Source organism: Sitophilus oryzae, unplaced genomic scaffold, assembly GCF_002938485.1.
Source record: "Sitophilus oryzae breed Bouriz unplaced genomic scaffold, Soryzae_2.0 scaffold_1442_pilon_pilon, whole genome shotgun sequence".
Classification (NCBI taxonomy): domain Eukaryota; kingdom Metazoa; phylum Arthropoda; class Insecta; order Coleoptera; family Curculionidae; genus Sitophilus; species Sitophilus oryzae.
The window spans coordinates 4,387,778-4,402,459 of record NW_022146107.1 but is presented as its reverse complement, the minus strand read 5'-3'; the positions used below and the strand labels follow the sequence as shown (position 1 = coordinate 4,402,459).

Below are 14,682 nucleotides of genomic sequence, written 5' to 3'. Positions count from 1 at the left end.
AAACACTGCCGGGCGTTAATCGAAAGGACTTTTTTGAAGAGATGAATCCGCCACAGAGGAATATACATTTTTTTAATATTTTTACATTTTGACAAAAATATATACATTTTTTTAAATTTTTACTCTTTAATGTTTGCCTATTTATTAATGTAATACAAAGAGAGAGAGAGAGAGAGTATAAAAAAATACTTTATATTTATTATACACATATTTTCTTTTTTTGATTTGTTTTCTTTTATTTTTAATTTTATTAATAGTACATAGTTTTATTTAACATAAATATCATTATAAAAATATACATATTATTAAAAACATATTATTCAGTACTTGAATACCGAGTATTGAAATTATCCTATTAAGCCCTTACACTAGAAGAAAGTAGAAACCCCTTATATGTTAAACCGAGCATGCAACGAAGATCGCCGCGCACATATAGTAACGAAGTTTCACGTCAAGCCCAAGTCTTCTAACCTGTACACAAAACAACGATTATAAAGTAACGATACTAAATACCAAAGTAACGAGTAACTAAAGTAACGAGTCCTATTACCAAAAGTAACTAGTAGTTACGAGTCCATAAAAGTAACTAAAGTTTACATCACTAATGATAAGACAGCAGGTAGGTGGTGTCTTTCCCTCTCGGCAGATAGACCGTGATGGTCGCCCCTTTTCGGATGTTTTCTTCCTTAACTGCAACCAGTCCCGGCCCTTGCCAATTTAATAAGGATAATAAATAAAAGACAATGTTTTTATGTATTACATTAGCTGTTTTATTTTCAATATACTGAAATGGATAGAATATTAGTTAAATTTCTCGTGACCAAGCACCCGCTATGAATTTCCTTTTCTTACAGAGTAGAAAGACGTACCTGGCGGCGACAAACAATAAATATACTCCTCTTAGCTTCCCTATGGATCGACCATACCGATAGTACTATAGAAAAATCTAATTAGTTCTTAAGTAGATTTTTTTTTAAATCCAGAAACATCATGTTGATTATTATAATAAAATCATATTGCACAAAGACGCTTTTACATATACATTAGTCAAAAATTTATAATCAAGATTGCTCTAAAGATAATTCTAAAACCTTCTTCATTATAAATTTCCGTCTCAAACGAAACTTTTTTTAATATTAACTAATTTAAACATATACATGGTGATCCATAAAGCTAACGAAAACCTAGCATTCTTGTTGTTTGGTTGCCTGACTACTCCTGAAACCGGGTGGGCTCGATATCTGTGAGTTCAAGTCGTTTGTGAACCAACTCAAATTTTGTTGTGTATTTATGTGTGTGTATGTATTGTAATTCGGCTGTATCTGTTGCGTAAATGTGGAAAAGGGACTGTTGTTGTGTTGTGACTGTTGCTGGTAGTCGAAGGCCGTTCTCATCAAGCCGTTTTGTGCAATTTGTTGGGTTCCTAACATGGCAGGGTTGTTGTAAGGATCTCTCACTGGAGGTGGTGGCATTTGAGCTAATTGATAACTGTTGCGACTGGAAGATAGGATTGCCGGGTCTAGTACCTTCCAATCTGTATTTGATATATCTGAAAAAAAAACATTAAAATATTGGGTGATCAGGGCACGTTTATGGAAAACCGGTGATATTTTTGGAAATTTGGATTTTTACATAAAGGCACTTGCTTCATCCATCTAGAAATATTTTCAGCGTTACAATGACGCTGTCACATCAAGGTGGTAGAACTAGTGATGGGAAAAACATATTAATTTCATAAATCGAGTACTCGAGTTTCAAGCGATTGCAATAACCGAGCGAAATATCGCTCATATTTAAAAATACGGTTTTTCGTCTGTCGCTTGTTGTAAGTACTCGTTAACGCGAAGCGCCAAGCAGTAAGTTGCCTGCGCAGGGCAAATTCTTTCGGTGATGAATGGCAAGTAGCAAGCGACGAGCGATTCGCTTGATCGCTTGATTTAGTTTATTTCAAAGCGTTGTCGATGTAGGGCGTAAAACTTTGTCCCACAGATACGCAACGGATAAATATACAGGGTGAGTTTCCTACGATGTTCTCTATGGGTATCTCGGAAACTACTGGAGATAGAGAGTCGGTTAAACGGGGAAAGAATTGCAGTTTTGTAGGGTCATAAATATGCGCGTTTCAGATTTTTGAAAAAGTTCATGGCTTACTAGATATTTAGAAAAAAACAAATTTCGGCTATTTTAAAAATTGTCCCTAATTCCATTATAAGCTATTTTAGACAAAAAGTTTTCAGATAAAAGTTGTAGATAATCACATCCTTAATGAGATTGTGTCCTCCGTTTTTTTCTAAAGCCTGTCATTTTTGACATATGACACAAACATATGTATGTTTTTTTAAATGGAAACCATAGTTGGCCATGACTTTATAAAAACTGCCATTTTTTAAGCTTTTCAGCGATATAAGCTATAATATGTTTTCTTCGAAAATTATCGAGTTATAGCCAATTCTTATCATTTTAAATAATTTCACTTAGTTAGCCATGGAAACAATCGTCTTTGCTCTTATAAATGTGAAGCTGCCACATCCAAACTTTGTAAATTAAAGTAAACAAAAATTGTAAATATGAATTTTTCAAATGAAGAAAAGCGTGTAAGATTATTGGTTCAACTTTTCTTGACCATACATTTTCGAGGATACGTTGACCGGTGAATGTTATGTTATGTTTTTAGAGAACGATTTTCAAGACTTGTTAGAAAAGTTAAATTTAGTTATAGCCAATTCTTATATTTCTTGACTAATTTCACTTAGATTGCATGGCATTCTTATTCTTTTGTGATTTATAACTTATAAAAAGTCAGAATATATTACTAAACGGTTCTTTAGAATTTACATTACACAAACTAAAACTTAAAAAATAATATCGCTGCAGTCACTGCATACACTTTAAGTTATTTTAGAAAATGTTCAAAAAATCCGCCATTGTTTTGAGTTACATCTTTTTAAAACTGAATTATTACCTATTCTCACAAAAGGACCGGTTGACTTAATTAAACTTCTCTCGTACCGCCACTTCGAGTGCCTCTCTTAATTCATAAATTCTTTTGTGAACCTTATTTTTAACCATACCGCATAAAAAAATCTAAAATGGATAGGTCAGGTGATCGAGGAGGCCCATGGGGGGGGCATAATGAAAGTCATTTTGGAAACACTATTGATGCGCGAGTATCTACACGCTTTTCGTCATTTGAGAAATTCATATTTACAATTTTTGTTTATTTTAATTTACAAAGTTTGAATGTGGCAGCTTCACATTTCTGAGAATAACGGTGATTGAACTTGTTTCCATGGCTAACTAAGTGAAATTGATATTGATTGACAAAAAAAATGATAAGAATTGACTATAACTCAGTAATTTTTCGAAGAAAACATATTATAGAATATGAAGTCATGACCAACTATGGTTTCCATTTAAAAAAACATATGTTTGTGTGATATGTCAAAAATGACAGGCTTTAGAAAAAAACAGAGGACACGATCTCATTAAGGATGTGATTATCTACAACTTTTATCTGCAAACTTTGTCTAAAATAGCTTATAATAGAATTAGGGACAATTTTTAAAATAGCCGAAATTTGTTTTTTTCAAAATATCTAGTAAGCCATGAACTTTTTCATAAATCTGAAAGGCACTTATTTATGACCCCACAAAACTGCAATTGTTTCCCCATTTAACCGACTCTCTATCTCCAGTAGTTTCCAAGATACCCATAGAGAACATCGTAGGAAACTCACCCTGTATATACATATATATATATATATATATATATATATATATATATATATATATATAATATATAAATATATATATTACTAAATGCAATAGAAAATTCGCTCGGGTTTTAATTGAGTATGTCACATTAAAATCGGATTTCAATTTATTTCATTCTAGGATCGCTTGCGTTCGTCGGTTATTTCAATAATCGAGTACTTTATTATCATTATTATCACTAGACTCTTAATCTAAAAATATTTTTAGTCCTGACATGTAATGCTTTACATTTTATTTTTAATTTCAAATCGGTGAGTTTTATAAAAAAAATACAAGAGATAAAAAAGTTTCTAAACAAACTAAACTATCCAAATTAATTTTTTTGCATGTGTTTGATAAGATTTTTCTTTAAATTTCGTTAACAAGAATGATAGGGGTAGTTTATTTCAACCCCTTCCACTCATTTTAAAAAAGTAAAAAAATTACCAGAATGTGTGTTTTCATAACAGTAACGCTTCCATAAAATTTCATTAGTCTATCTCTTTTCGTTTTCAAGATAAAAAATATAAGAACATTATTTTTCCGCCATCTTTGTACCGCGATATCTCCCTAATGGTTGACTTTTGACCCAACGTTTATGAAGCAAACTACCCTTTATTTTGAACAAGGAATCACCCCCTGAAGTTTTTCGCATTTGTTTTGAAACACCCTGTATATAATACAAATATATATTGCTACCTGCAATGTATGTAGAAAATTCGCTCGGGTTTTTATTGAGTATGCGACATTAAAATCGGATTTCAATTTATTTCATTCTAGGATCGCTTGCGTTCGTCGGTTATTTCAATAATCGAGTACTCGAGCGAATTTTCGCTTGAGTTATCCCATCACTAGGTAGAACCTTAGATCTTATAGACTTCGTGGATAAGTAAATTCGCTTCATTTTTGTTGCAGACACGTCAGCGACATTCGACCATCTGATTATCTTTGTCCTTGACACTGACAGACCAACCGTCTGTCTTTATTTTGGATATAAATAATATAAATATATAAATTAGAGAAAATAATATTGTTATTCGGATATTAATTGTTTATTAGATAATATTTACTAGTATATTAATTATTCAAAGAAAAAAATAATAATGTTTAAAGTGATTAAGTTACCTAACATAAATATACATTTGACTGAATAAAAGTCGGTTTAAAAAACGACCATATATATATATAAAGACGTATATTGAAATAATATGACAAATATTTTCAAAATAATAAATACGCGTATCAGTTATATCTTGAAAAAAAAATTTAATTGTCCATATTTTTAGTGATTGTTGTCAGCGCAGCGAAAAAACGCTCCAAGTTAACATTCATGTCTAATATCGTTCTGCGCATGCTCAGTAGCGTATTCTGAGAGAGAGATAGGCTTATACGATAATCTTGTTCTAGAAAGAATTAAATCGAAAAATGCATGTGAAAGTCCCGTAAACAAAGTCATCTGTAATATACATATGACATCGCTTTATCCACGAAGTTTATAAGACCTTATAGTAGAATCTTTGTTATTTTAAATGAAACACCCGGTATATTATTACGTTTTAGTAAACTAACTTTCATATCTCATAATTTTTCTATTTAACAATAAATACAAAAACTTACTTTTTTGTTGTTGAACTTGTGTATTAAAATTACTAGACCAACCATTTGGCAAATTGTTTATTTGTTGTTGTTGTTGTTGACTATTTGACATATTTAAAAATGGTAAAATTTTGCTTCCTAGAAAGTATATATACGTTAATAAAATTAAATTACATATACAAAAAAATGTTACAAACATTACCAAATGAGTTCATATGCGTCTGTTGTTGCTGTTGTAAAAATCCAGGGGGAGGTGGAGGTATGTGGTTGCCATTTTGATTATTTTGAACATAACCATTCATTTGTTGTGTATTAGTTCGACCTGAGATGAATACAATTGTATAAAATATCGTAATATATAATAAATATAATAATAAATAATAAAAAAAACAAATCCGCAAAATTGAAATCAAATTAAAGTGTTTTAACTGTAATGTCAAACAGAACTGTCAAGGATGTGAATTCGCCCTTCTGTAACATTACACGGTATTAAAAAACAAAACAATACAAAAATATAAAAAAGATATTGTAAACAATACTTACCACTGGTAGATGTTTTGTGATTTTGTTCATTCGCCATCATTTCAGCCAAAGCCTTCTGTGTTTCTTGGAAAGGATCGAAGTCTAGTTCTGCCTCTGAGTTTCTGGAATTCTGAGATTGTTGCGAAATTAACTGGAATTTAACAAAATAATATTAGCCTTCAATTTTCTAAATTAAAATTTCTGGGATATAAAATACCTGTTGTTTTTGATATAAATTATGTAAAGGATTTACGCCAGCATTTAGTACAGCACTGTCTCCGTTAGAATACGATGGTGTAGGGACTCCATTTTGATAATTTGTCTACATGAAAGAAAGTAATATTAAAGCCCAAAAAAAAAAAAACGTTTGATTAGAGTCTATCTAACAATTGAAATTTTTCTTTACAATATACAGGGTGTTCCAATATACCGTGAATACAAAATAACTATAGAAAAATCATTAATAAAAAATAAAAAAATATGTATAGTTCTATGTCCACACAATATTGGGACACTCTGTCAGTATTTCAAAGATGAAAGATAAGTTTTTCACAGATTTTTATTAGTGAAATTACGTAAAACATACATCTAGAGTTGATACAAACCGTTTGTGGTCCAATAAAACTATTCTGTTTGATGCCGAGATTCATTAACTGTTCTTCTAATTGTTTCTGTGGTAATATGTGGTAGGGGTTGTGTATTCCGTTTATACCGTTTTGGAAGGGAGATGGACTAGGAGGCTCCTAAAAAAATATTGATTGTATTGTCAAAACTATAATTTAGGTCATTAGGAATTTAAATTTTCCGCTGGGGATTCAGGTGGTAGCTCTGCTGTCAAAAATGTCAAGTTGCCACTTTTATTTATTTATTTCCTGACATTGTCATTTGTTTGGACACTACTTTAGTTTTGTATTACGAGTTTTTGGTTTAAATGAATTGTGTTGTGATACTTTAAGCTTAAACATTTTTAACATTGTTCTTTTTAGAACCTCTTTTAGTGCGAAGTGTACAAGACAGCTTAATAGCCGTTGCAAAAAACTCATCGCAACCTTATTAGAATATGATGAAGCGGTAGTAATGGCCCTTTATTGAGTTTTGCTGATGTAAATAATAACTGTTTATATATCTATAATTAATTTATTTTTGTTTCCTAAAATATTTTGATTAAAAGAAAATATGTAAAAGTAGGCAACGCTGTGTCGGTCAAGCTGAATCACGTGACTAAAAGTTTATTTGATATGAACTATACCTTGCTATTATACTTGTGGAAGTCACTGAAGAATTTTGACATGTTATGATCTAATCCATTCGAAATATAGTTAGGATGGGGCGTATTACTTTCATGCGGTCTAACACTATATCCATTTGTTTTGTTTGCTAATGCGTCCATCAAATTCTCCTGAAGCTTTGACAGTTCGTAGAATCCAGAAAAATTGTCCACTCCTAAATGAGAAAAAACAATTTAAAAGGAATTAACATTTTTTAAAAACGATGCAATTAAACGAGTGTAGAGTAAAATAAGAGACTTACCTTTAGTAAAACTATCGTCTTGGTGGTTGCCTAACGGTCCATAACTAGAGAAACCAGATAAATTACTGACGTCTCTTTGCGGCGATTTTTGCTGGAGCAAATCGTGTTCCCTTAGTTGCTGATCTGCGAAACCGAAAGCAGCTGCCCAGTCTTCTGTGGTACTGATTGCTGGTAATGTGTCAGTTAATACCTACATAAAATAAATAAAGGTCATTCGACTCTATCTATTTTGGTGAACGTATATAACACCCTGTGGAATTATTTAATAAAGTAAGAGATTTCAAAGTCACTTTATAATCAAGGGACATCTTTTCTTGATAGTTTGTTTTTTGATTCATCTCAATAGCTTTATTTTTATTGGCATATCAATTTACAACAATTTTAGCATTAAAAGCAAATGCCTTTGCTTTTGGTCCTAATCAACACACCTACGAAGATAAAGAGTTTAATAATTTAATTTGTAAATTATTACTGTCTTCTTCAGAACCGAATATCTCCAATATAAATAAGGATATCAGGATGAATAAAAAAACAAACTATTGAGAAAAGATGCACCTTCATTATAGAGTGGTTTTTAAATTCCTAACTTTATCAGAGTGTTTCAAACTTTCATCAAAACAACATTTTGTTTTCCCTCGTATAATACACATTGAAACTTTAACTTTTAAAGAAACAAAATAATTTAGCTACAAACTGTATTTTAATATACCGTGCTGGCAACTCTTACTTTTGGGTCGGTATTTACATGTGTGGAAGTAAATCGCATAGAGATCCTATTAAGTCGGAATGAGAGAAATACGGCGGTGTTGCCACATTTCGCTTATTTTTAAAATACTTTTTTTTAAAAGATAGCTAGATAAAATCATTAGATATGTTTCTGAGCATCTGAAATCGAATTATAAGGATATCGAGAAAACCGTCAGTAATGGCGATAATTTAAAAACTCAACTTTATATCACATAACACGCGATAACTCAAGAACCACTTTAGATATTGAAACTTCATTTTTATTTTGAAGTTCGGACCTTTTACAGGATGTTTAAATAAGAAAAATTCGATAGGCTTGTTTTTTTTCAATTCAAACATTTTAAAAAACCCATCCATTTACTTTTAGTGCATAGCAATTTTCAGCAATTGTGTAACTTTTTTATTTATAAAGATTTTCACATACTGTCTGCGAAGAAAATATAGCAGAAATATTTTGTGAAAAAAACTACAATTAATTATTTCTAATGGATTTCGATATATCGATTTTTGAATTTAGAGTTGTAATAGTGCGACCACTGTCGAACACCAACTCAATTCCGCTTATTTTTACCAAAAGTACAAGTGTTTCTAACTTGCACTTAAAAAAATACAAGCTATAGGGAAAATTACGACTCGTTAATAAATAAACAAATAAAGTATCACGAGACGTAATTAAATCGTGACGCTGAACGCATGACTACATCCTTCCCTAGAATTTTAACTAATGATTGGGTCGATCCCTTTTCACGTCTCTTAGCAATTTGACAACGTTTTTACTGTTCTCTCTTTGTTCTGTACAGGGTGGTCGCAATTGGTCTGTTTTAACAGAGAAACCCTATTTCCTGACTAGATAGAGCAAAACCGACATATATGTCATGGACTCCAGTTCTGAGACACGTTTAATGGCGTAAACCGCTTGTTGATATTTTCACTGCCAACTGAGATACGGGGTCTTTTTGAATTTTTTACCATTTGGAAAATTGCCCATAACTTTTGTATTTCGCGGAATAATAAAATTCTGTAAAAACGTTCTTAAGGTACTTTTTTAAGCAAAATCCAGTAGCGTAGTCAGTTTTTTTCTATACTTGCTCTTTTTAACAGAAATAATAAAAAATATAATTTTTTAAATGGAAATCATAGTTGGCTACAAACTTAAAAAAATGCTGGCATTTAACCCTTTCCAACGATATAAAGTTATGTGTATTTATTTCTAAGAATGAAAGAAAGAAATGAAATATTAAGGTTTTTTTATCTTTGTATCGAAGCGGGCCTTGATTTTGTGTTGACCTAGTTGCCTAATTATTTTTTATCACAATTTAATATTCTATATTATTATTTATCTTTTATCTGCATAATTAAAAACTTTTGAAACGGTAAATTAGCATTCTATATTAGTATTATCAATTACAATTAAAACGCCAGGGTTACAACTGAACTATTAAATGGAGAATTTAGAGAAAATTGGGTTGGAACAAGGGGCCCATATCTTAGCCTGCTAGGTCCTGTGATTTTTGTCCTGTGATATCTCATCAGAGCAGTCCTGTGATATCTTAGCCTGCTAGGTCCTTTCGACTTTTTTATGGGGGAAATTAAAAGACCTTATATATAGGAGAACCATTGGGACGAGAGATTGCAGAAGGATACTAAACAAGCTTTTGGACTTATTAAATCAGTTAATAATAAATCGTTGTAACTCTGTGCGCAAAAGATGTTTATTGTGTAATCAACAAGGCGGTGCTCAATTTGAACATCGTTGATTTTTTTAGAAAACTATATTTAATATTAATAATAATATGTCTTTATTTTAATAATCCTCGGCGAATTTTAGTAAATAACTGCTTAGTTAACCGAGTACCATTACAGTATAACCTAACAAATAATATCAATATCTACTACCTTATCTTAAATTAATATATCAAATGTATAAATATAATAACAAAAAAAAACAATGAAAAATACAAAAAAATATAAAAAATATAAAGCATTAACAAAACTATTAGTGCACACATAGAGAACAATAACACATAGAGCACACATAGAGAACAATTAATACTTATAAGTACATTATGCAATAACATAAGGCAACAGGCATGTATTGGTGTTGATGAAGAGAGAGCCAAGGAGAGGCATAGTTGGCTGGCTTCAAAAAGTATACTCAACTCACATTATGGAATAATAAATCTCTGAACCCCGATCTAAATGAACCGAGGGACTTTAGAGGAGCTATTAACGTACTTGGCAGGGAATTATATTGTCACTCAAAATATACTGTTCTTTGTTTATTGTATCAGTTTCAGTTGTAATATTACTAATACTAATAATTACAATTACTAATATTAATAGAATGTTAATTTACCTTTTCAAAAGTCTTTAATTATGCAGATAAATAATAATATAGAATATTAAATTGCGATAAAAAATAATTAGGCAAATAGGTCAACTCAAAATCAAAGCCCACTTCGATATAAAGATAAAAACCCCCTAATATTTCTGTCATTCTTAAAAATAGATACACATAACTTTATATCATTGGAAAGGGTTAAACAGCAGCATTTTTTTAAGTTCATAGCCAACTACGATTTCTATTCAAAAAATTATATTTCTTAATAATTCTGACAAAAAGAGCAAGCATAGAAAAAAACTGACTAAGCCACTGGATTGTGCTTAAAAAAGCGCCTTAAAAACGTTTTTACAGATTTTTTTTATTCCGAGAAATAAAAAAAGTTATAGGCAATTTTCAAGATGGTAAAAAAATAAAAAAAAACCATATCTCTCTGTTGCCAGTGGAAATAGCAACGGGTGGTTTACGCCATTAAACGTGTCTCAGAGATCGAGCCCATGACATCTATGTTAGTTTTGCTCTATCTAGTCAGGAAATAGGTTTTCTCTGTTAAAATAGACTAATTTCGACCACCCTGTACATTACAAAAGCATTGTACTGTTCTTACAAACGGTAATCTCGACCCAAAGCTAACCTTTAACCAGCCCTAGTATTTATTTTTTTCAAAGTACCTGGTGATTTTGATCATCCTGTAACATCTCCCCTAAAACTCTCGATCCTTCGACCTCGCCTATTTTTAGTTCATCTTTATTTTTCCTATCCGTTAGGTTATCGAGAGCGTTCTGTAATTTACTGAAACCGCTCGAACTAAAGTACGAGTTGTCCTCCAGATGATCACCAATCAAACTACTAGACAGCTTCGACGAAAGCGAGGAATTTGCGAATTGCGTTCCTGTCGTAGGTACCGAAGAACTATAATTAACCGTATTATTTTCTATAATTGTAGGGGGCGTGCTGGTTTCCAGTGGCGGAGTTTGGGTACTAGAGGGCGAAGGTGACGGGCTTGAGTTTTCGGAAATTTGCAACGAAGAATCTGAATCCGATTCTTTCGCTAAAAAAGTCATTAATTAAAACGCTTAAAACCTGATCTTATGTAGAGGAATAGGAATCTATAGTCCGTTTTACGAGAGATTACAATTCAAGGTCAACTTGTACCTTGTCATTTAAATGCGACAAATGCTTTAGAAAAAGAAACTTTAGATTTTCGTGTCTTAGTATATGACCCTAGAGTGATTCAAAAAAATAAAAAAAAAAAATTGTTCTTGCAAAAAGGCTCTAAAGTTTCAATTTGACGTAAAAAGATACTACTTAAAATTTGAGGCCTTAATATTAAGACTGCCCACATCACGTTTTTCTATTTTCCATAAGAATACCATGGAAAAGTTTTGTTCTGCACCTTATGAATTTTATTGCTAGCCGGTTGTGTGTCATAAATTTATATCATATTTTTGTAGAGAATTGAACGTTCTACAAAAAATATCTATGATTTTTCGAGAAACCTAATAGTTTAAGAGTTATTTGAGGCCAAAGTTCAATTCATCGCAAATTTTAAGGTTTTTGATGCATTACAGCAAATTTGATGGTTTTATTGGAACAAATTGCCTAAAAAAATCATGTTTATCTTAAATTTAGGTTCTTAGACAATAATTGTTAATAATTTTTTGCAATAATGAGACCAGTGAAACTCTTTGAGATCATTTATAGCACCAATTGGCTTCGAAATCATGTTTATCTCGTTTTTGTTTAATCTAAAGACAAAAAAATTCCTTCAGTCAGTTTTCTTCAGTTTCTTAGATTGGAGGGCAAATATATTATAAGAATATATTGCTAGTAAGGAACAGAAATTGAAGCCAAATTTTTAAGATGGAGCTATACAAAATCGACATAAGTCGGTCCTTTTCGTTCAACAGCTTTGAACTACGCAAGCGTGAGAAGTGCTTCGCGATGAGTTGATTTATTTCAATGACTAAAGAATATAAGGACATGTAACACCCCTATACGGGCTGCAGCAGAATTTGTGACCTTTTTTTTGTTTTGGTGGCAAACAATGAGTCATCATTTGGTCACCAGCAACAATTTTAGCGATTTTCAATAGTTTGTGTGTAGTAAACTTTGTATAAACTTTATTACAATGGTGATTAGTTGTTCAGCTTTCAAGTGTAAAAGCAGCAGCGATAAGAAAGAGCCAGGAGTTACGTTTCATAGGTAAATAAACAGTCCACTCTAACTTTTTAGCGTTTTCTTATTGAATTCGATAATTATTCTTCAATTTCAATTAACAGCTATATGTACTTGATATGTGCTATACGTCGATACTAGTTTTGTACCTTTTGTTAACATTTTAATACGTTTTTTTCGTAATTAATTAGGATGATACACCATAGGCGTAGTCAAAACAATTATCAAAAAATATAAATATTGCTTCAAACAGCTAGGTTAAGAAAAATATGTGCCGCGGCACTGTTTGGTGACATCGTCACAATTTGCTCTCGGGTGTTATTTGTCCTTGGATTCTTTAGTCATTGATTTATTTCATACTAACCAATAGAAGTAGTTTTCTAAGTTTCTATCTACCACGTAAATCAATTTAGCGTCTGACTATTTGCGCCTTTACTTATAAATTTAAATTTAATCTCTGACATATTTAAACAAAAACAAGAAACGGATAGATATGATGAATATATCTAAAGTAACAGGTTGAAATAATGCCATTAGCAATAAAAAATATTATACGTTATTAAATATTTAGAGTTTAAAATACTGCGCGGGCAGGTGACAGCGTTCAGCGATGAAGTAGACGAATCAGATCGTTTTATTTGGCGCGTGCGTACGAAAATCCTGTCGAACCAAAAGGATAGACTTATGCAAGATTGATATTTCTATTTCTTTTCTTTGGCTTCACTTTCCACTCATTGTGTGAATGCGGTACTATATATATAGCAATATGTTCTTATAATATATTTGCTGGAGGGTTTCCAAAGTTAACCCAATGGATGTTAATACCTAATATTTTGTACCATAATTAGTACATTTTTAATAAGAAAGAATAGTGTAATAGTTTAAGGAATACCTAGAGCATTGTTGCCAAAAATTTTATAACGATTTTTTTTTCAACAAAGCCCTAAAAAACTTTCATATTCCTTCAACTTCTACTTACTTATTTCGTGTATTTTACCAACTTCATAAATAGGTGAAAACTTTTTAAAAACTTATTTCTTGTAACTTTTGGACACCAATGTATTTAAATAAACTTTTTAATAAAAAGATCAAAAACGCTGCGATTTGTCGACAGCAGCATTGTAAAGTATGTTTCAAAAAATGCATTGCTTACAATGACTGCTTGAACCGAGAATAATTAACCGTGCAAGACGCCATGATCGGCTGATTTAATAGATATGTTTTCCGTTTACCTATTTATTTCTTTTCAACATCCAGAACTTGGGTTTAGTTACGGTATGTGTGTAAATAAGACGCGTGTTGAAAGATAAAAACGCATTTACATATTAATTTTTTGTTAAATGTTAAAATCTTTCGAATTGCGCACTTTTTGACAGCAACATTGCTTTAAACTGAGGCATCCTTAATTAAACACCGTTAAAGAAAAAAAAAATAGATGTAGGAAAAAGAATAAGTGCTTTTACTACATATTTTAACAATTTTTATGGTGCAAAACTGTCAGAAACCTTTATATTGTCTTCTTTTTAGACAAAAATCTTAGTACAATTATTTAGTACATTTTCAAGACATACAACCCTAGCCCATAATTTCCTATATTATCTAAGACATACCTTTAGATTCAGTTAAAATCATATAATATCTTGTTAAATATTATAGACCTTGAATTATAATCTTAAGTGAAATGGACTCTATATTATATAAAAATTGCTTACCTTCTATTTTACTATTACTATGACTAACGGGATTTGTGTTAATTTTATCTTGTACAATTTTGCTCTCATTTCCATTACTTTTCGAAGTGTTATTACCATTACTCTTGTCCCTATTTTTAGATTCTGCAGAGGCATTTTTCGTTTTCGCCTTCCTGCCTTTTTCCTTTTCTTGCTTTTTATCTTTATCTAATTGCGGCCAAGATTCTTTATTCGTACCACTATTATCTTTACTATTCAATGTACTAGACGTATTGGACTAAAATAACACATTATTTCAAAATATTTTAACAAAAATAACTTTTAT

General features: G+C 31.2%; 1 protein-coding gene across 3 annotated transcripts in view; it reads right to left on the bottom strand.

Moving 5' to 3' along the window:
• Positions 1 to 746: 746 nt before the first annotated feature.
• The window catches only part of LOC115877076 (GATA zinc finger domain-containing protein 14), a 21,396-nt gene continuing 7,460 nt past the window's right edge, over positions 747 to 14,682 (bottom strand). For all 3 annotated transcript variants that reach the window (XM_030893150.1, XM_030893152.1, XM_030893151.1), the window contains 10 exons: positions 14,379 to 14,634; positions 11,160 to 11,539; positions 7,401 to 7,590; positions 7,120 to 7,313; positions 6,476 to 6,613; positions 6,088 to 6,192; positions 5,892 to 6,021; positions 5,551 to 5,670; positions 5,370 to 5,486; positions 747 to 1,549 (listed from right to left, as the gene is read on the bottom strand). In XM_030893150.1, the coding sequence (XP_030749010.1) occupies positions 1,185 to 1,549; positions 5,370 to 5,486; positions 5,551 to 5,670; positions 5,892 to 6,021; positions 6,088 to 6,192; positions 6,476 to 6,613; positions 7,120 to 7,313; positions 7,401 to 7,590; positions 11,160 to 11,539; positions 14,379 to 14,634 (1,995 nt within the window). In that variant the 3' untranslated portion in view covers positions 747 to 1,184. The remainder of the gene's footprint in view (positions 1,550 to 5,369; positions 5,487 to 5,550; positions 5,671 to 5,891; positions 6,022 to 6,087; positions 6,193 to 6,475; positions 6,614 to 7,119; positions 7,314 to 7,400; positions 7,591 to 11,159; positions 11,540 to 14,378; positions 14,635 to 14,682) is intronic.